General features: G+C 38.6%; 2 protein-coding genes across 3 annotated transcripts in view; one reads left to right on the top strand and one right to left on the bottom strand.

The window, feature by feature from the left end:
* LOC133526591 (atypical protein kinase C-like) overlaps positions 1–14,783 on the bottom strand; it is a 222,374-nt gene extending 207,591 nt beyond the window's left edge. The window contains exons 1-3 of one of the 2 annotated variants that reach the window (XM_061863280.1): positions 14,454–14,783; positions 12,215–12,395; positions 5,105–5,225 (exon numbers count right to left, since the gene is read on the bottom strand). In XM_061863280.1, coding sequence (XP_061719264.1) covers positions 5,105–5,225; positions 12,215–12,376 — 283 coding nt within the window. In that variant the 5' untranslated portion in view covers positions 12,377–12,395; positions 14,454–14,783. The remainder of the gene's footprint in view (positions 1–5,104; positions 5,226–12,214; positions 12,396–14,453) is intronic. The other variant, XM_061863281.1, reaches the window with a different exon arrangement.
* A 324-nt stretch (positions 14,784–15,107) lies between these two features.
* On the top strand, positions 15,108–22,851 carry LOC133526587 (F-actin-capping protein subunit beta). Its single transcript, XM_061863272.1, has 6 exons — positions 15,108–15,252; positions 15,372–15,756; positions 19,027–19,226; positions 20,445–20,556; positions 21,915–22,053; positions 22,627–22,851. Exons 1-5 carry the CDS (start codon positions 15,250–15,252, stop codon positions 22,040–22,042), a joined length of 828 nt encoding a protein of 275 aa, XP_061719256.1. The 5' UTR covers positions 15,108–15,249; the 3' UTR covers positions 22,043–22,053; positions 22,627–22,851.
* Positions 22,852–23,008: the final 157 nt, after the last annotated feature.

Raw genomic sequence — 23,008 nt, 5'->3', positions numbered from 1 at the left:
AACAACTCGGTTGATAGAGCAGTCTTAGGTACTTAAAGATACATATTCAGTTGATTTGTTGTGACCTAACGGAGAAGATAATTGGTTTGTTTTCTTTTTAAAAACGTTTTATATTATTAATATGGTAAAAACAGACAACATGCGCGTGAATTGTTAAGCCCAATATCAAAGATTTCAAAAGTAAAGATAGGCCAGTTCATAGTTCCAACCAAACATTCTCGTTAGGTGTGCCTCGGTGGAATGCTCCAATGTAATTGGTTGATGAGTTCGCATCATGCGCACCATTGGTCGCAAGTAGTAGCACTGGACTGCACGCTTGCCTCGAATTCGCACAGCGGAGTCCATGACACCATTTTTAGTGCCCGTAAGGCTCGGCTTTACGAAGTACCTAAGATATAATTCAATGCCAATAGAAATTCTAGGTGAAATTACAGTCCTTAATATTTCTTCGGGATAAGTGCTGTTCTTTTCTAACTTGGCTGTGCGGAATCAGTCCAGTACTTTAGTAAGTCTATTCCTTATTTTAGAAAGAGACACATGATGTAATGAAGATGAATAAAATTTGTAAAACTTTGAATTCGTACTTCGTACTGTTTGTTAAATGAATTTGAATCCAATTCAAATTCGATTGAATGTCGCTGCATGCTGGCATAGGTTAGTAAATCCTGTAGTTAACTAGGAACTCTCCCAAGACCGCAGAGGTGACATGAACTTCCTCTAATTAATGTATATTGTCTACTACTGTGTTTAAATTCATAGACAATACTTGAAATGTACTAACATCTTGAAATAGATATAAGATTAAAAATTTAGTTTGGCAAGAGATAACAATCAGAATTAGAACAGCAAAAATACGGCTACACACCTGCCCAAGGGATAAATATGTGTTAGGATATATTTAGCCACGTCGGTTGTCACCACATATTTGACGCTGACTGTACGTACTCTTGAAAATAGAAACAATGTTATTACTCAAACTAAATCCGCGTCGAACGTGACTGAGCACGACAAAAAATGGGGAATAACGTCGACGGACCAATCTGAATATGGAAATGGCTGCCCACCGGATTCGCAATGCGGGCAGATAAGGATTTTATAGCGAAAATCGGAGACTAGCCAATAGTAAAGACTGCTGTAGTTTTTCAGCTTGAAGTACACCGAAAAAATAGAAAAGTAAAAAACGAGTGTATAGGTTATCACACAGACGTCAACACACATACGAAACCTTTGAAGTACGGCCTGCCGTGGGCTACGGTAATCGTAATATCACACGGGCTGGGAGCTCCTTTGCCACCGACGTGGAATAAAATAATTTCTCAAGTGTCAACATAATTGAATGAGAAAAAAATGGGGAATAACGTCGACGGACCAATCTGAATATGGAAATGGCTGATGCCAATGGAATTCGCAATGCGGGTAGATAAGGGTTTCACAGCGAAAATCGGAGACTAGCCAATAGTAAAGACTGCGACAAAACAATATAGAATGTCTGATAAAAAATAGTAAGGGAGGGTACAGGTTTTCATAGGGTCCGCAACGCACATGAGACACCTCTGGAGTAGCAGCTAACCATAGACAACGGCAACCGCTTGTGATCAGACACGTTGTACACACGTTTCCCATGGTCTAATACATCACATTTTGAATGTGAATGAAAGAATATGAGAATAAAATGGAAATACAGTCGACGGATGAGAATTTGAATATGGAAATGGCTGCCAGTCTCTATTAATTACTTGTCTCTCCAAAATGTAGGTAGTGCCGGGCAGCAGAGTACGAAGGAAATGCTACCGATAAATGGAGCATAGCTCATGCTCCACTCAAGCTTGATAAGGGGCCGTTGCAGCTTTTGTCCCACAAATGATTACAATAATAATAAAAAGGCTACAAACAGTTTGAACTATCTTCCTTGCACCTAAAGTTTAATTTTTTTTTATTAATATTGTTTCTCAAAATAAATTATCCTACCACATAAAGTGGATACACCAAAGAACGTAGCTCTACCCAAGAGTGACAGTCTCTATTAATTAGTACTTGTCTCCAAAATTTTGGTAGTGCCGGGCAGCAGAGTATGAAGAAAGTGATGCCGATAAGTGGAGCACGAGCTCGATAAGGGACCGGTGCAAATTTTGTCCCACAAATTACTACAACAATAATAAAGGCTTTGATTTTTTTGTGTGAATTTTCTCCCGGCGACGCTCCGTCCGGCTGTGGAATGTCGAGGTTTTCTCGAGGGGCTACGTGTCTAGGGTCTCGAGGGGTTTTTAAAGGGCAACGCGCATGTAATATCCCTGGAGTTGCAGACGTCCATATGCTACGGTGATCGCTTACCATCAGGCGGTCCGTATGCGAGCGATTGGTAAAAAAGATCAAATGGATTTCCGTAGGTACCTACTGAAGTTTCAGAAACCCATTGATACGAACCGGGGATCGAACCCAAAAGTTGCATAGCTAGTAGCCTAACCTAGCCTAGCACCAACGCTTCAAATAAATGTAAGGAACCTTCGAAAGAAGGGAAGGGTAGAAAATGTTTGAATAATTACCGTTGTCTAAGTACCCAAAACAAAAGCCTTATTGAGCTTACTGTTAGGCTTAGTCAATTTGTATACCTAATAATGTCCTATGAAGACTGAACTGAGAAAAGTTTATGGTCACTGGTTCGGTGGAAGGGAAGAGAAGGGGCCGAAGTCCAACGCGATGGACCGACCAGGAGCGACAACATGGTTCCATTTTTATCTATGTCCGTCACTTTCGCGCTTACATACTTGTTAGAACGTAACAGGCATGGTGACAAATGATAAAGAGCCGACCATCTTAGCCCTACAGGGTAGCAAATCGCTATCCTTCAAGGTCCATGATGCCTTAGAAGTCGTAAGGGATTAGAAAGCCTGGAAATCTGCCATCCGGAATCATGTGGTCACAACCCTCAGCACTAAGGAGAACGAAGCGAGGAATAATGTCCTATAACAGGAGTCAGCAAATCGCCGCTCGCGAATCGCACGCGGCTTGTTGGAAAAACGATTACGGGTCTTCAAGGCACCCAAAAATTGATACTTAGTTTTCTAAGACCGCAGAAAACATAATTGGCGGCTTTTAAGATTTCTAATATTGGCGATTTAATACTCCAGCTGGCTTATTTTCTCACTAGTGTTGTCATCATTTCATAGAAGTTTGACGTTTAAAATAGCACTTGCACAATCTGTGCTATCAAAATCACTGCTAACTTAACTTGGTCTAGCTTTAGTTACGCTTACTTTTCTCCAAGGAGACGAAGTAGTTATATAATTTACTCTTGAGCTATGCAAAGCGCAAAAGTCATCTTATTTATAAAATACACTTCAAAGCCCCTTAAGTTTTGAATTGTCTATTTCGCGGTGCTTTAAACATTAGGATCGGCAAGGCAAATAATAAAGGTTTCGAATTAAGCTCGTCGCATTATTTTGGCAATGGAGCCAAAGCCAGGGCTTCTATTGCAGATACGTAAGCACGGGCGAGTCTAAATCTCAGGCAGACCATTTACCTTTAATATCACTACACTAGGCGCTTTATCAACCCTCAGCCACACTGAATTCGCATCTTTAGGATTCAACTCAGTAGTTATGTAAAATTCAAGACTTTTAATCTTCTGAAAGTCATCTACGATCGAGCTTTCTTTTCATCTGTAAACGGCATTCAATACGGCAAAATTTACCTCCACTCCTCCTGACATGTGCCACCCAACTTCATTCTAGTTTAGTAACGACGTATAACACGTGTACTTGGTACACAACTATACAGTAGATTTGTGTAGGTACGTGAGAAGGTGCCAAAACGTTGGACACGTCATCACCAAATTAAAATGGAGCTGGGCGGGACATGTTGCCAGGCAGAGTGATGGCAGGTGGGCTAAAATGTCTACGGAATGGTGGCCGCTCTCAGACGAAAGGAGTGCCTGGCGTCCGCTGGCTCGTTGGGTGAACGACATTCGGAATATTGCGGGTCACTTCTGCATGAGATTGGCTTAGGGCCGGGAAAAATGGCGTACTGAAAGAGAGGCCTATGCTCAGCAGTGGACGATACAATACTGATATGATAATGATGACGTGAGAAAAAACGTGTCATGCTCTAGGGAGATACTATATGATTCGTGACGTCGCACTGAGAACTCTGTACTGCACATAAGTACTTATGTACACAATAATTACGGCTCAGAGCAGTGGCGAACCGATTGGGTTACTTTATACCACTAGTACAGCATTGGATCTGGACATTCGTCATACGGTCAATCATCATCATCTATCTATAAGACGCAAAGCTTAGCTTGGAATAGCCCCTTGGAGTAGCCCTTACTCGTTAAGCAATCAGAATAACACCGCAGTTTTTAGGACAAAAAGGAATGGAAGGAACCGAGTGCCGTAGTGATCTATTTGGGTATAAATTATTCATTCGCAGTATGTAATGTAGGTACGTGGGCTGCCGTGGGCTGAAGTAAGAATTTTAATGTCACAAATATGGCTTTACTTAACTATAAGTTATACGTACTTTTAGAAAACTCGTCTAAGTACTTTCTTTAGAGGAACACAGGTCCGAAATATAGGGTTTCACCTTACCTACACAGGGCTATAACCGCGAAAATCGAAGTTCGTCAATTGAGGGCATTTTTTTCTGTCACTCTAATTACGTCTTAATGAGAGTAAAAGAGAAAGATCCCCGCAATTTGCGAATTTCAGTTTTCGCGGTAGGCCCCCAGGTACATGAATTTATGTTAAGGTATGGATGCTAAGCACGAATAATTTCGTACACTAACCCGCTATTTGTTATCTTTATCGCACGCGCATCATTACACTGCTGTCCCGCTTGCACAGTGGCATTAACCGCCATCATGGACGAAATTCTTAGTGCTTAGCGTCCTTACTTGACTATGTTAGCGCTTTACAACCCCGTATGCTCAATTACGAGACCGTATTACTTTAGCTGCCAAATCTTCGTGTACAATATTGCATGGGTACTAGGGTTAGGTAATAAGACAGTCCAGAGTTTTCTTATAAATTCTGGTCGACTTATTCGTCCACCCACTTGGTGAACCATTGTAGACCTTAACGTGTATGTAATAAGGTCAACTCACCGTGTACAGTCAGCTCCGAGTCCCGATTCAGCTCGTACAGCCGCAGCGCCTCGTCCAACTCAAGCTGGGTAGAAATGGTGCACGGGTCGCCTTCTTCATCTACCCATTTCATGGTGAACACCTGATGGTCAAATTGAAAATATTGAATATTCACAAAAAAACAAGAATAGATAACGCAAAATACGTAGGACCGTGTTGTCGATAATTTAATTAATACATATTATATTATCCAGACAGATGGGCTAGTGTAGCTAGCAAGTGGATGCCACAAGAAGGGCGCGGATGCGGCAGACCCAGACGGAGATGGCGGGACGACTTGGATATCTTTCTCAACGATTGGCCGGAAGAAGCACTAAATCGGGGGTTGTGGAAGACCTGGGGGAGGGGCCTTTTCCCAGCAGTGGGAGACCGTAATAGGCTAGTAAAAAAATAATTCAACCTATACCACCATTTAAAGACTCCAAAAACTTGATACACAAACAAATGGATTCCTTTATTTGTACGGTTTCTAAAACCTTTCAGGATACCCTCAATAGGCCGCGGTCTGAACGCAAGCGAGAAGCGTGGCAATGAGCGGTAATTCATACTCTATAGTATAACAACCGCTCACCGGTCGCTTACAACCATACCGCGCCGGCAAGTACCATCGCCCGCACTATGAACTGACCAATGGACCTTATTACTAAAGGGCATAAGGTCCACCGATGGTCAGTTAAGAGTGCTGCTGTTTGTACCTAAGTCATCAAAGAAATGGAATTTTATCAACCATGCAATAGCGGCAATAATAGAGAGTAATGAGAGTATTTTAGTGCAGTGGGTGGGCAAAGTACGGCCCGCGGGCCAATTCCGGCCCGCGAAAGGATTTTATCTGGCCCGCCGACGGTCCTTCGAAATAGTATGTGGCCCACGAAATAATAAAAATGCATTTTTGCTGCAATTCTGGCCCTTCTCTGAAATTTCTTTTGCCCACCACTGGATAGTGCATTTCGCTCGTACTTGTACTAAATAAAATAATACACGTAAATCAATGTTTTGAACTGCAATGTATTATTACGTTTGGAAGCATCCTCTTTGAGTAACATGAAAAAATACATAAATCTATGGCTTTAAAACAACAGGCACAAAATAAGCTCCCCAGCTTTATAAAGACTTAAAGCCTTTTCGTGAAACTTCAGAATTTACAGATTCGTAATCCCTTCAATAATTAATGCGCGAATTTTCGGCGCACAATTTTAACATATTTTCAACAACACGAAATGGCGTTCCCAATACGCAGAGGTCACGGTAAATATTTCGCGGCCAGTAATTTAATTTCATTATAACGTTATAGACTAGAATTTTAAAAAGGTAAGCAATTATGTAGGAATTGGCAAGCATTTGATATATCCTTACTAATATTATAAATACGAAAACTCTTGTCTCTCAGTTACCTCTATGCGCTTAAACTTCTAAACCAATTTAAATTAAATTTAGTATGTAAATAGTTTGAGGTCCGTTGAAGGAATTTTTTTTTTATCAATCATCATCAATCATCATGATTCTACGCAGACGAAGTCGCGGACAGAACTGATTTTTGGCGCGAGGTGTAAATGTGATGTTTATGCTTCCAATGTAGCCCACAAGATGCAGAACCTACTATGTACAAGAAAACGTACGAGAACGATAAATGGCAGCACTTGCTTTGGCGTGAAGTGTCAATGTACATATTTATGTTTCCGAATCAGGCCACAAGATGGCAGACTCGATGGCAGACAGTCCCTATACATATTCTTAAAAAATGCTTTACATTCATTGATATACAATAATTTGTATGTCTAAGCAAACTCTGAGGGGTAAATTTTTATACTTTCATACTTAACAACTTTTAGTACGAGACCAACCCCGAAAAAGAGAATAAATAACTATTCCGGAGAAAACATTGTCATTGTTTGTATGAAAATTCTTTCTTAGCGTTTTCGGATTTGGCCTCGATAATTATATACTTTGCTCTTTTCAAATCGTAATAGTTATTCAATATTCACCTCTCAAAGTATCACACATAACAAAATTAGCCTTAATAACGAGCCATAATACTGTCAAAGATGTGTATGCCGTGGTTCCGTTCAGATGCTCCATCACTATGATTTACTCGCCGCCATAGTGCCCTCCAGGGCGCGTTATACATTAAAAATGTACAATAAGTTGGATAAATAACGGTTTTTATTATTGTACTGTTATAAGGAACAGGGAGCTGCGAAATCGCATGGAGAAATTATGAATACTTAAAACATATTCATGTAAAATGTTGCCAAGACGAAACCATAAGGCTCGCACTTCTAACTCTACAAGCCCTAACTTTACAAACTCTACACGTTGGACAAAATATGTGGCTTGGCCGTTTCGTTATTATAAGAACTATTTTATAACAGAAAGTAATAAGAAATGAACAGTGAATACATTTTTCACGTTACGCCCATGTGATGACAGCAAAACGACCAAGCCACATATTTTGACTATGGTGTAGAGTTTTTGAAATGAGGGCTTGTAGAGTTAAAAGCTTGGCGCTAAATGAAATCCGATAACATTTTGACAGTGCGAGCCTCATGGTTTCGTCTTGGCAACATTTTACATGAAAAGAGATGAATTCATTGATAAAGTCGCTATGCACTTTACGGCCGATGGTACAACAATTATAGTTTGTCTCGTAATGTGGGTACCGACATTGAAATCAGCGGCTGTAGAACGGTCGCAGTTTTATCACTTGTCACTATGTCTGTCACTTTCACAATTACATACTTGTTAGTACGTGTCAGTCATAGTGATAAGGGATAAATATGCGACCGTGCTACAGCCGCAGGAGCACATACACTCATATCCAGTAAGGATATAGGTCGTTCATGTCTACGTGACAGAGTGATAAAACCGTGTCCGTCACTTTCTATCCCGCGGTGTTAAAAAGTGGCGCTTGTTTTATTACGTGGATAAATCTATCGATACAAGTAATACGCCTGAAGAGTCATAAGTTGATAGATAATCTGGTAGCAGTTTAATTTGATGAAATATGAATTAAATACATGGAGTCACTTAAATAAGTAATAAATTTTTATGCTACCGTAATTAAAATTACTTTTACTTCATAATTCTTTTCTCGTGTAAGTGACTTGTACGTCTTTTATGAGAATAAATATCTTTAAACCTAACCAGTCACTTTATTTGATTGAATACCTAACGTAATCTCAAAACTAATCTCAGAAACACAGGCCCGCAAATGTTTGATTATTCTATAAGATAAGAGATTAAACAGTAAACAATAGCTAATAGGTGAATTTAGAAAAGATCTTTTCATATAGCAAATTATTTATCATCAAATCATCATGGAACACGATCTTAATAATGTGTGTACACATAACTGAATTCGCGGCCGGCGCTCTGACACTCCGGGGTTGCGTAATGCATCGCAACGCAACCATAATGTGATTTGTAGTGTTTAGTTTTTAATTATATTGCTCATAATATGTATGCCAGTTTTAAGGTATTGCCACTGCCTGAAATAAAGATTTTCATTTCACTAATCATATTAATGTTAAGATATTCCTCGTGTACTTTAAACACTCCGAGCGTCATAAGTTAAGCGGATAAGTTAATCAAGCAATGAATAATAATTAATTTACCTAATCGATCGATTCTTGAGATATTTTTTTGTCGAATCCACTCGAGCGAGACAGCGCTAAACTCTGAACAGTAAAACATTGCACAAAGGCAGTAAGAACTCATAAATATTACTATAAACTCCATACTTGGCGTAGGTAGTACTTGGCATCAAAACTTAGCGTGATCCGAATCTATGTGCGGAAGTATATAGCGGAGTCCCGCTTGCACACCGGAGCGGCGTGTGAAATCGTATCCAATGTGCAGACAGCCTTATATTTATATCTCCGTCTGCTATTCTAAGGTATATTTATTTTATTCAGGTTATAACATATAACTTTTAAAGTGGAACAGCATTGTGAACACAGGCATAAGTATCAGTTAAACACACATGCGCTAACGCATGTAAACAGTGATAACACAATGAGACATGGCCTCACACACACGTGCACAAAAATGGGTAGGGGTGTCAGATTTTTCAGGTATTGGATATGTATAAAGCGTGTGGAGCGGTAACTAAATTAAATTATTATATTTTACTTGTAAAAAAATAATTGCGGCGTGGCAAAAATATGAACCAAACAGAGAAATAAGTAATATAGCTGCCACGTGAATGCCAATGGACACAGATTAGGTTTAAGATTATCCATCATTTAGTTTAAGTATGGCATTTTCTTTATATTCGCTATGTGCACGACTTTCACGCAACCTAGCATCCGCAAATCTAGGGGAAAACGTAAATACACCACATCTTATAAAACTACTCCAAAACTAAAAACTACTAAACGGATTTTCATACGACTTTCATCTATAAGTAGAGCGATTCTTGAGGAAGGTTTAGGTATTTAACTTGTTAAGGTTTTGTGTAAATTGGTTGAAATAAAACGATGTTGTCAGAAAAAATTACGTCGGCTAGGAGCTTTAATCGAAAACGCTGCCTAATCCGTTTGAGCTATAACAACACAATGTATGGTGGGTTGTCTCTCTTTCATGGGTCTACAAAAAAGTCCGCGATGTTGAATGTCTATCTTTTAAGGATAACTTACTATACCCATTCTTAACTTCTAGAAAAAGATCACATAATATGTGGCATTTGCAAAGTGATTTACACGGATACAATATTACTGATTATCAAATTAAATACGATATTTAAGCATTTCATACAGATTGTAATGGTCCTATGCACCATACAATTAAAATTAATATTTCAGGAGTAATCGTAAATTAAAGTTTCCTTTCGAGCCATATAACTTGTACGAAATGTTAAAGAAGCTATCCGTAACTACTTCAAATTTTTACCACCTTATGGGATCGTTTTACTTACCCCTACCATGAACTTCGCACGTAACCAATAAACTTTATTGCACAAAAGAAAAGCTTAAATAATTATTTCATATAGTTGACAACCCTAAGAGTGTAATAGTGTTAATAATTACTGCAGATGGCTAATGAGCATTAATCATTGAACACCTGCAGGATTTATAGTTTTTTATGGATACTTACATAAATGGAAATAAGTATTACGTAAAATATTAATCTAGTAACCTTGCCGTTTTGTTTTACTATCTGTCACTTTGACTCAGATTGTCCAGTCCGTCTAAAATAACATTGCACCGACTTGAACTGAACAAAGTGAGGTAGTGTCATTATAAACATCATATGTTCATAGAAATTTAACATTAATAATGACATGGTCACACTTTCTCATTGCAAATGTGATGTATACTCATAGTTAGCTTGGTCTGACTCTAGAATTTTAACCTAAGTGGTTGATAGGGTTGCCTTACTCGCCTTCAGGTATAAGGTATAGGCACCATGCGCATTGGAGGGTCTGCCACCTAGTGACCTAAATCGAAAACTTATATTGACACTATAAGCAAATAAGCAAATACGCTCCCCTACATGGTACAGTTCATATAAGCACCCTTGCTTATTGTATTCTGTCATCTTGTGGGCTCAATCAAAAAGGTAAACCTGAGATTTACACTTTGCGCCAATGAATAAAGAGAACCTGAATACTGATACAGACTCATTAGTCTAAAATTTGTTATAAGGAAAATATCTACCCTCATCTGTTATTTATTTGTGTTAAGAAATAAATGGTAGATAATATTAACATTGACTCATAGGCATAGGCAAATATGTTGCCTAGTTTATTAGTTTTTTTTTGTAAAAGTTTTAGACAGTTTTTTTTACTTTTTTTGTTTGTTATTTAATCATATGGTATATCAAATGAAACTTATTTTATCTATGCTTATATAATAAGGCCAATCACATCAAAGCAAAGAAAAATGAAGCTAGCATACAATTTAAGCGCTTACAATGGCTAATAGGAACACAGTCCCCTCTGACGCTCAGTAACAAACTTTTGGTATACAAATGTATTATAAAACCTATCTGGACATATGGTATACAACTCTGGGGATCAGCCAGCAATTCTAACCTCGAGATCCTTCAAAGATTCCAGAATATTGCTCTCAGAACAATATCTTGTGCACCCTGGTTTATCCGTAATAAAGAAATACATGACTACCTACATATACCAACCATCAAAGAGGAAGTAAATAGCTTCTCAAAGAAATATAAGGAAAGGCTCACAAATCATGAGAACGAACTTGCCAGAGACCTATTAAACGACAACAGTAACATCACAAGACTCAAAAGGTGGCAGATCTTGGAACTAGACCAGAGAGAATATACCACCCCCTGTCTTCACATAAAGGAATGGTGGTTAATGGACCACCACATGGAAAAATAAATTTATAGATACATACAATCTGATTATTGCTAAGAAAGCTGATGGCAGATGAAAGTAAAAAAAATGCTTATTTAATCTAACTGTAAAAGGTTAACTTATTAAAAAGTTGGTCCAGTCTATGTATGCCTTCTTCTTCTTCCTCGGTCCCTCATTGCTGAGGATCGCGACCATGTATGCTCTGTCTCCATATTGTGCGGTCATAAGCCATATGCATATCAGACCATCTCGTCAGTGCTCTTCCTTGCGCACGCCTGACATGTATGTCTAGATTTTATATAAAAATCGGTTAATCTAGGCAACCATGGCTGGACCAACTTTTTAATAAGGTAACCTATGTATTATAGTTAGTTTATAGAATAAGCTTTCACTTGATATAATATACGATTAACTACTACATACATACCTAAAGCAGAAAAAGTTGCTAAACAAGTGAGTTGATAAAAACAATCTGACTACATATGTCTGATCACTATGTAAAGTGTCTTAAGTGCATAATATGTAAGCAATGTGATGTCACATTGCTTACATATTATGTCGTCATAAAAGTATCCGGAACTACTAATGCCAAGAACTAGTAGTATTAAAATTAAATTAAAACATATTTAAAACCCGTCTATTGTGAAATTATTTTGTTACCTTTTTTCCAACTTAACACAATAAATTTGCAATAGACCCAGTATAAACATGTTTTAATATGTGAATGTTAAAATTAAATAAACCTGTACCTGATCAGGTGTAAAACGGCAGATAGCAATCATCTCCTGCGTAAACTCCTCCAGCGTGATGGTGTGGTTGATGTATGTGATCATCACATCACCATTGTACACCGTCTTCACCTTCACATCATTGTCATGGTTGTCCTGGTTCACCATTTGGGTCGGCATCATTACACAACCACAGGGTTATCTGGAAATTCATTATTATTATTTGTAAAGTAGGCAGGCACTTGAAATAACTGATAATGCCTGTAACCAGTTCCAGTTTTCAGGGTTGAGTAGAATTTTCATTGTGCTTATCTAATTTATAGTTAAAAAAAAAAAAAAAACTCGTTGACACTTTGGACTGATACTACATCATCTGGGAGTTTGTTCCAAGCTTTAACCACTTTGTTGTCAAAGGAGTGTCTGATGATTATTGTAGGACCTGTGAGACACCAGCTTATACTGATTATATCTCAGAGAGTTGTTGTTATTGCTTGTTGTTAAATTTATGACGTTTTTATGAAAAAATATGTCTTCTCTTTATTGATTTCTAGGTCATGGGTTGGCAAATATTTGATTAAAAGAGCCGAAGTACAAATCTTAAGTTTTAAGTATCTCAAAGAGCCTCAAAAACTGATTTTAGTGGTCTGCTCCCTAAGTGCAAATTTTTTGGGTATTTCAAAGAGCTACAATTGCAGAACCACATGTGACTGGCAAGCCGCAGTTTAGCAACCCCTGTTCTAGGTAATTTTAAATGAAAAGAGCTACAGTAGAAATCTTAAGTTTAAAGTATCTTACAAAGCCATAAAAGCCGATTTTAATGGTCTAAGTTTCCTAAGTGCCAATTTTTTGGGTGAAGAGCCAAAATTGCAGAGCAACATGCAGCTGGCAAGCCATAGTAACCCCTGTTCCAGGTCATTTTAAATAAGCGAGGTTTGATTTAAAAACATTTCTTAGTATGAGATAATGTCAGTTATGCATCTTTTCTGTACAAATAATTTTCTTACTAGACCTTTAAAGGCATGTTCAAATCTACTTCTTAAACGCTGTATAGTAAAAGCTTTAGTAAAATGTACCCAAATTGTTAAATAATTATGTGCCATTTGGCACTTTCAATTTCAATTTCATTTTATTAAGAGAACAACTGAGATCATAATTGTTAGTACAAATATCTTAAAATATATGGTAACTTTAAGTGTCAAGTCACAGGACTAAGCAATGCAAGCCCACTCGGCCTATTCCTCTTAGGTGCATGGGATTCTAGTCAGGACCATAAATGTCCTATGGTGCTAGCTCTAAAAACAGTGTGTTACATTTCTTCTACATAACCTGGTCTGCTGGTGCTTTATGCAGTACATACTATATGTCAGTTACATAATGTATGGTAGCCAGACCTGGGCGCTGACAAAAGCTACTACATCCCATCTAGCATGCTGCCAGCGTGCCATGGAAAGGAGCATGATAGGTGTACGGAAGACTGACCGGCTACGAAACACCCTAATTAGGAATAGGACGAAAGTCCAAGACATTGCCATAAAAATTAGAAGACATAAATGGAAATGGGCTGGCCATATCATCCGAGGCACAGATAAATGGAGCAAGCGAGTCACCCAATGGTACCCAAGAGAGGGAGAGAGAGGAGCAAAGAGACCTCTAATGAGATGGGATGATGACATTGCGCAGGTAGCTGGCCGTACCTGGAGCAGAGTGGCAATAGATCGGAGAGAGTGGAGAAGGTTGGAGGAGGCCTTTGCCGAAGGGCAAGCAGGCAAAGAATACAAAAGATGGGAGATAATAGAGAGATAGTAGTACTGTTCTTTGTCCTGTAAATAAAGGCTATTTTATTTTATTTATTTTTATTTAGTTACATAAGTTATTGCACATTTCAAGGCAGTAAAAACATATATAACCTCACACATAAGAGCAACAGATTGAGACTGTCGGAAATTTGACTTATAATATGCTAAGATGATTCCTAACCAAGGTAAATACAGCAAAATTAAGTTATTTCTGTAAGACATACTTATCGTAACGTATATTTTATAAAATGCAAGAATTATGCACTTTCTAATAAGCCCTAGTGTAAGGCTTCTTTACCAACCTTCTACAGGTATTAACACCATAAAATTGCATTATTTGTTTGTTGGTGGTTTTACAATAAGTCTCCATTCACGCTTCGCTTCCTGTTTCGACAATTATAATAGCTACTTTACCATAATAACATGACAAACATTCCCATAACATGAATCACTTTGATACTTACGCGATATAACCTTTAAAGATGCGTCTTTTGAACACGAATAAGGCACTAAAGTGAAATGATGTGTGGGATTATAGTCTCATTGAAGATTTGCTAAAAGGAAGAAGCTCACAGAACTTTATCAATTAATTCCAGTTATAAAACATCAACAAAAGTTTGACACTTGCAACTGACACACCGCTACTTCCTGACATTCCATGGGAAGTTGCAGGTAGGCAATAATAGAAACATAAAAACTGTAATTCAGTCCCGCAGTTGTCCCTTTTTCACTAGGGCTACTAAAAGAGAGTGTGACAGAAAGAGATATACCGGCCTGTTGGCATAAAGTGTTGCCATCGTATTACCTTATGATGTTTTCAAATCTATTTTGAAGCTTTTGTTAGTTTTATTGATCCAAAATCTTATCCTGGCATGCTGCTGTAAGGTTAATAATATTCATGTCGTATTTTATTAAAAATTTAGGGAGAAGCATGTCAAATTATAATCTTTCTAATTACAAGTCCTTCCTTATTTCTAAACGAATCATGTGCCTATTCTCGTTTCCATCACCTCATGTATTATAAATGGAATCAACCAATCAAAACTGCTTCTGTCAATGTCCTCGTTCGCTAATTCGTCAAAATTAGCTTGAATTAGTTGTGGTTACGGTATAAAAAAAAACATTACGTAGTTTACTGTCAATCAATTGGAGTCTTTTGGGTTTGGTTTGGTAATTTTTGTAATTGAACATTTCCAAAGTGCATTGGTATTTTTTGTTATTTTATTTTAGTTGTTGATTTCTATAAAAATTAAGTTTACGATGGTGAGACATGTTTTGCTTAATTACTTTTGTAAATAGGTCAAACTTAATAGTTTTGTTGTGATGACTAATGCCTGGATTTAGAAGGCTCGCCAGATCGGTTATCGTTTCGGTTGTTTCAGACGGAGCAGCAAATGGATTGCGCTTTGGACTTGATGCGGAGGCTGCCGCCTCAGCAGATTGAGAAGAATTTAACAGATTTAATAGATCTAGTGCCAAGTTTATGTGAGGACCTTCTGTCTTCCGTGGATCAGCCATTGAAGATTGCTAAAGACCGTAGCAACGGAAAGGACTATTTGCTCTGCGATTACAACAGGGACGGTGACTCGTACAGGTCGCCGTGGTCGAATACGTACGACCCTCCTCTAGAGGATGGCTCCATGCCCTCAGAAAGACTAAGAAAGCTAGAAATCGACGCTAATCATGCGTTCGACCAGTACCGAGAAATGTATTTTGAAGGTGGCGTCAGCTCAGTATATTTGTGGGACATGGACCATGGTTTTGCAGGTTTGTATCTTTGCTGATAAAAAATGAGAGCTTGTATTCACAAGAAAATACCTACTTAATATCATTGTAACATATAGCTTTGTTATGACCCAACATTTGAGACTGCACTGCATTTAAAATGGTATGCTCAGGAAGGGATTTAACCCTTTAACAGGCAAATTTTTATTTTATGTGGAAAAAAGACCACACAACAATGATTTTAAACTTCATTTCAAAATGACAGGGTTCAATTTTCTATAATTTCTGATAATCGTCTGACCATTAAAGGGTTAAATCTATTGTTTTAATGTCAAGGTCACTTTTTCAATGATCAAAATTTGACAGGCAGCATATGAGGGCTTAAGTAGTTTATATTCATATCCACAATTGGAATGAAGATATAGACAAATATACCCTAGTATATTCTTAAACTAAGTCCAATAGAGAGGTATGGGCACTGTAAATGTCATCTCGCTTTGTGTGGTAGGGCACAGCACAGCGGATGTCTGTCATTCCAGATCTAGAGTAGAGCTCAACTGGGGAAGTACCTCCACTTTAGAGAAAACCGCAGCCAAATAACGTTATACCCTATTCATAGTGTTATATTCCTGTTGGTGAGTAAGGTTGCCAGAGCTTAACAAGGGTTAGAGTCGGCAACTCACATGTAACTCCTCTGGAGTTGCAGGCATCCATAGGCTATGTTGGCTTCTTACCATCAGGCAGGCCGTACGCTTGTTTGCCACTGACAGTAATAAAAAAGAGTGAATTAACATTTACCTGTGGTTGTATGATATTTAACTTATCAACCATGCATTTTACCATGTAAATATAAACCTGTTCAATAGTGGACCATCTAGTAAATATGTTACTAGAATGTGGCACAACAGTTTTTTAACAACTTTTGCTATTTTCCCCTGTCTGATAGGACAGAATAACTATATGGAATCTACCCAAGTATTAAGACTTCTTTATTGTTTTATCATTCTGATTCATGAATTAATGTAAAATTTTATATGTAATGAATTATTATTTTGGTCAATAAAGGCTATTCTTATCTTATCTTCTGCTTTTTGACTTCGGGTATCGTGATTGGTAATCTCTGTACATAACAATTACGGGGCACAAAATACTGGATGGAGATCTCCCAGCTGCAGTAGATTTTTTTTCTCATAATTTTGATAAATGTATTTGGCTTTTTTGGCTGGTACTGTCCGCATTTGATAGAAAACAGGTTAATCAGAATAATTTATATGTTATCCCTTTGGCAAACTCTCACAGCAGGAATGTCTATTTGAAATTTATTTAATTTACAGAATGTTAAGATTCCAACAAATGTAAAACTAAGTAAAGTTAACTGTAAAGGATTAACTTAACTATTTTGTTGCTAGGTAAATATTACGAGCATATTGAAGATTTTTGTGTAACTGAATTTAAGTTAATTCTAAAACAAACTGTATTTTCCTCATACCGTAACTGTCCTGACTCGGTTTTGAAGGCAAAACTATCCATATCTGTCCATTGATATAGTGTGACATAGTTTAATATTTCTTAGAGCTTTTACTATTTTAAAAGCTACCTCAAGTTACTGATCATATATTCAAATATTACTACTCATATTAATAGTACATTACGATATAAGTGCGAAAAATAGGAAATTCGTAACGAGTGGGGATAAATTAAAACACGATCGAAGGGTAGGGACACGAGCTGCGAATTGCCTATTCGCACATGTATCATACAACATTTTACAGTACATATGGTCCTTTAAATTTTCGACATAGTTACGTAATGTGCTGATTATCGCACTAGTGCGGTAAAGTAGTAATCTATTATAACAATGGCCAAGAGAGTTTAACCCTCATAAAGCCAGAAGCTATTAATTTAACAACCATATATACTTCTCTCAATCTGTCAATTCTTGTCAGCGCTGAGAAGGGTTAAAAGTAAGACAAATATTGAAGTCAAGTGAGGAAACCTAAATACCCACTCGTAACTCAAAAGTAGGTACCCTAAAAGTAAATACAGATATACTTGCCGCAAAACTAACTGGCGACTGAGATCATTATGCTATTTCCTTTACCCTTGTTCCAACCAAGAGTGAAAGAGATGGCATTATGACATGACTCGCCACTTAGTTTTGCGGCAAGTATAGTATTAATATTATATATAATTTATGAAGTTTGGTCAAACAAGGAAATATATTAATATAATTAATGGATTTATTTATTCTGAATAGGCATGAATCTCTTTTCGTGATTTTATTTTTAATAATAAATCTATAGTGTGATTTTTTTTTTACACTTGTTCTCATCTCATGTACAGTAGAGTTTTTTGAAGAATATTACATACGAATGTTTCAGGTTCCTTTCCATATAGGTACGGTCACGGTTAGCCATTTAGGGTTCAGAATACGATATTAGCCGGGTCCACACAGAGCGAATATACACGCGAGGCAATTTCCTCACGCACCACGCCTCACGCTCGGGCGAGGAAAACGCGCACGCCGCCTCGGCTGAGGCACGTCTACACTGGCCGTATTGTGCGTGAGGAAATTGCCTCGCGCGTATGCTCGCTCTGTGTGAACCTGGCTATTAATCAAAAATCAGCTTGAACCCTAGATGGCTCAATAATTAAAGACCGTGACTCCATGTATTAAATATAGACACGGACAAAGTGTCGAAAATATTAAATCACAAGTTACTGTTATTCTATCAGCCTCCATTATTAGGCACCAGAACAAGCTGCTTTTCGAGAAAATTGCCGCTCGAAGCATATAAAGTATTGTAAATAGATAATGTATAATAATGTTATAATAGTTTAGTTTTAGGTAAATATGTAATTAAACTTTTGCATGCCTAAATTAAGGTACAAACATTAGTGATACTGAATAACTTTGTAATCCATCAACTACACATAATGTTTGGCAAAATAAATGATTTACTTTACTTTACTAAAGCCGTGCCTCACCCAAGGCCAGCCTTAGCCAAGATGACAAATGCTTGCAGAAAACGAAACGAAAGGCTATTGTCTCTCTATCACTTGTCCATAATTGTGTGATTGAGACAGATAGCGTTTTATTTCATTTGTCTGTGTATAATGGTCATCTTGGCTAGGTCCCCAGGCCAGACACGTCTTCATATTGGATCTTTCCATTGGTTGCGAATCTGCACGCCGCGCAAGACATTGCTAAATACCTGCATACTTGCATAGCCCGGCCTTGCTGACACACAACGGAACAGTGTGTGAAACCGCATTACCCAACTGATTCGCGCGGTATTCTTTTAATTTCAGGAGTAATATTGATAAAGAAAGCCGGAGACGGCTCACAGAAGATCAAAGGTTGCTGGGACTCCATACACGTTGTGGAGGTAGTTGAGAAGAGCTCCGGCCGCAACGCGCATTACAAGCTAACGTCCACCGCCATGCTTTGGCTGCAGACCAACAAAGAGGGCAGCGGGACGATGAACCTGGGTGGCAGTCTCACCAGACAGGTAAGCGCATGTTGTGGAAGGCCGTCGTTACTATTACAAGCTAACGTCCACCGCCATGCTTTGGCTGCAGACCAACAAGTAGGGCAGCGGGCCGATGAACTTGGGTGGCAGTCTCACCAGACAGGTAAGCATATATTGTGGAGACCATGGTCGCTACCATTACAAGCTAACGTCCACCGCCATGCTTTGACTGCAGACCAACAAGGAGCCACTTTGGTGGAAGTCTTGTATTATTTCGTTGCTGGCCTCTGCCTGTCACTGTCTGTGTAGTAACTTTCATCTTAGAGCATTTCACTCACTTCACCAGTTTTAGGAGATGAATCTTGAAGTTTACATGTCTAACTTCAGGTTTAACACTATCTGTGTTCCAAATTTCAACCAATCCGGTCGGCCGTTTATGCGTCATTACGGCATCAGGTTTTGCGGCCGCCCGTATTTATCTTGGCCCAGGCAAGTCTACACAGACCGAGATGCCTAGCGCGACAATTTCTTCGCGAGGCAAAACGTGCAAAAACTTCGATGTTACGTCCCAGTATTGGCCGAACGTTAATTAACACATGTTACAGTTTACGGTTCAATTTGTAATGGTTAATTTTCAATTCTAATTAACGTTCGGCCAACACTGCTAGGTCCCAATTCAATTTCTGTTACACACGCATTTCCCTGTGTGCATGATGGTAAAATATCTGTATAAAATACTGCTGTTCTCATACATTTTGTTAGGGTCCTGGATGCGAATTGGCGATATATACCGTGTTTTTTTATTTCCATTAATTTCAAGGGTGCATTCCGGGGCTCAAATTAAGTAACTTTGTCAAAGACCCCGGTATTCTAATTACTCAATTTCGGAGATAATAATTTATTTTAATCTTTTAAGACCCTTACAAGCGTATACACTTTTCTTAGGGGCTGTTTATATATTGAGTAGTGTTTAGAACGAGTTTATACATTTGCTACTAAACGTAAGTACTATCTCGGACTACTATGGTACTCTCGGTACTATGTCACAGTTTTCAATTGTTTGATTGAGTTAAATGTAATGCCCGTGTTTCAACAGCGCTGTATAGAATATTTACCTATTTTTTACTAAAGTTAGTATACAAAAATTTTGAAAAATTAACTATGCATTTAGTTTCCTTAAACGTACCAAATACCCCGAAGTTAACGGAATCCAACAAAAATACGGTGTAGATTTTTAAAGGTTGATGTTTATTTTAGGCGGAGCAAGATTCGGCGGTAAGCGACGTGACCCCGCATATAGCCAACATCGGCCGCATGGTCGAGGACATGGAGAACAAAATCAGAAATACCCTCAATGACATTTATTTCGGTAAGATTTACTCACTATTATACCGTGGCAAATGTAATTCTATGCGACATCACTCTGATGCGGATCTGCACGCTCCGGTGTGCGAGCGAGACAGCGTCAATGCACGTATGTAGCGATGCCCCGCTCGTACACCGGAGCGGCGTGCGGACCCGCTTCCAATGTGAAGATTGCCTTAGATATAGCCCTCAAGCACTCCTGGATGGGGACGAACGCCCCGAAACCGCCTTTCCATACAAACGTAGTCCCCATTTTCGTATTTAGATAACATTATTGAAAATATTTTTACACAATTTGATGTGTTTTAATCATAGCTATGCCCGACTGTTTGTTTTTTTTTTTTCGATTTTTTCAATATTATAAGAGTTAGGACCATTTAAAAATGTGTATTAAACTTGTTTTTCGCCCCTAACTTTTATAATAATTAAAAAAAAATCAAACGCTTGAGCATAGTTATGTCTAAAATACATAAAATTCTGTAAACATATTTTCCATAATGTCAATATCCAGGGAGGAAAATGAGAACTACGTTTGTATGGAGAATCGATCGTCCTCTTTCCTCTTAACCCGAATATGGGCAATAAAGGGGAAATAATTCATGCAGTTTTGTAAATTGGTACAGTTATACCTTGTGATGTCTTGGCGAACATACTGAAAGTCCTCGGGGGCCGGGTTGTGCTGAGGGTGTAGGTGGGGGGGGTTAAAGGTACCCTTTTTTCAGATTTTTTGCTATCTCGAATATCCGTACGAATAGCATTATAATTACTTCGAACAAGTTTGACTATACAATTTCCTACAAAATATGAGCACAGTCACAGTGGAGTATTGAAAAACTAGATACGCCTTTTAGTTGCGCACCGCTAGTATTTGCACGTATTTTTTTTTACATGTAGTGAATTGTATTCATTAATACTCTTCGCCACTTTTTGATATTTAACAAATTGATCACATATTTGTGAAAGAATAAGGATCAAAGTCAAATGGCGTTCTAAAAGTTTTAATCATGTTTCGAAAAATGGCAGTAAATTTACGTCGCTACAAAGTTTTCTTTGACAGGAGACCTCTATTTCAAATTTTATTTGCTTCGGCACACGCTAAGGGGTACATTGACAACTTGCAGTAACCGCGCTTCCAACTGGTTGCCACCACGCTTGCGTGTGGTTCCCCCTTGACGCCGCCGTCACACAGGCGCTGCCGTTACTTACTTATGGTTGACGACTATATGACGGCGAGCGGATAAGTTGGCCGGAGCTAGTCTGGTGCCTAGCTTTTTAGTGTTCCAACCATTAACGTTGTAGGTACGATACTTCTTGAAATAGTTTACCGTTTGCACTTGCATCACACAATTATCATGTTTCCAGGCAAAACCAAGGACATAGTGAACGGTCTCCGCTCCGTGGTGCCCGCGGAGGTGGAGCGCCGCACGCAGGCGCTGCGCCACGACCTGGCCGTCGCGCTGCAGCGCCGGCACCAGGCCCGCGCCGACTGACTGCCCGCCGAGTGAGTACAGACCGTACCGGCCCATTTCTCGAACGGTATTAGTATAATATTAATAGTGTGTTGCCATGGTAAGACATACGACTTGACAGTTCATGGACTAATAATATTACTCTAATACAGTTCTAACTAAACGTCTCCTCGGGTCTGTAGGCCTATTCTTAGTTTTTTTAGCATTAGAAAGAACTTCGCAGAAGTAAGCTAAAAGGAGTGTAAAGGGTCGGCAATGGGGTTCTTCATAAAAGCAGTGTACAGGTTTTTTAAGGGTCGGCAATGGGGTTCTTCAAAAAAGGAGTGTACAGGTTTTAACAGGGTCGGCAACGCGCATGTAATACCCCTGTAGTTGCAGACGTCCATAGGCTGCGATGACTGCTTACCATCAGGCAGGTTGTAAGCTTGTTTGTCACCGACGTGGTATCAAAAAAAAGGTGCGTTTTGGACCTATGTTCGTCATTTTTGATGATGAAGTTACCATATTAAGGTCTAAAACAGCGTTACGGTTTTTCAAAAACTGCTAGCTGGACCTATCCTCAAGTGATGTTTTGCAATACCAATAACAAATAACTATTGTTCCAGGTGAGGTGGATGCTGGGTGAATTAATAGTAGATATTAACAACGACGTTAGGACAAGCTCAAAGCCTCCCGTAGCAGTTACAAACAATCTAAACTCAACATTTCTCTTCTTAATCTTTCTAGACTGCACAAGGTTACTGCTCGAAACTTGTTAGCTATTATCGTAATTTACGATGCATTGAAGTAATAAGTTAACTAGAATATAATGTATTTGATTGTGTTGCCAATCTGGGAACAAGAAAAGAGTTTCTTCCTATATTCAGTAAATACGCTTATTATTAGACGGGGTTTCCTCACCCGAGTGCGCCGCCTTGGCCGAGGCACGTCTACACTGGCCGTTTTGCGCGCGAGGAAATTGCCTCGCGCGTATGCTCGCTCTGTGTG

This window comes from Cydia pomonella, chromosome 16 (genome assembly GCF_033807575.1).
Source record: "Cydia pomonella isolate Wapato2018A chromosome 16, ilCydPomo1, whole genome shotgun sequence".
In the NCBI taxonomy this organism is placed as follows: Eukaryota; Metazoa; Arthropoda; class Insecta; order Lepidoptera; family Tortricidae; genus Cydia; species Cydia pomonella.
The sequence above is the reverse complement of the archived record's forward strand: the minus strand, read 5'-3'. Positions and strand labels throughout refer to the sequence as shown.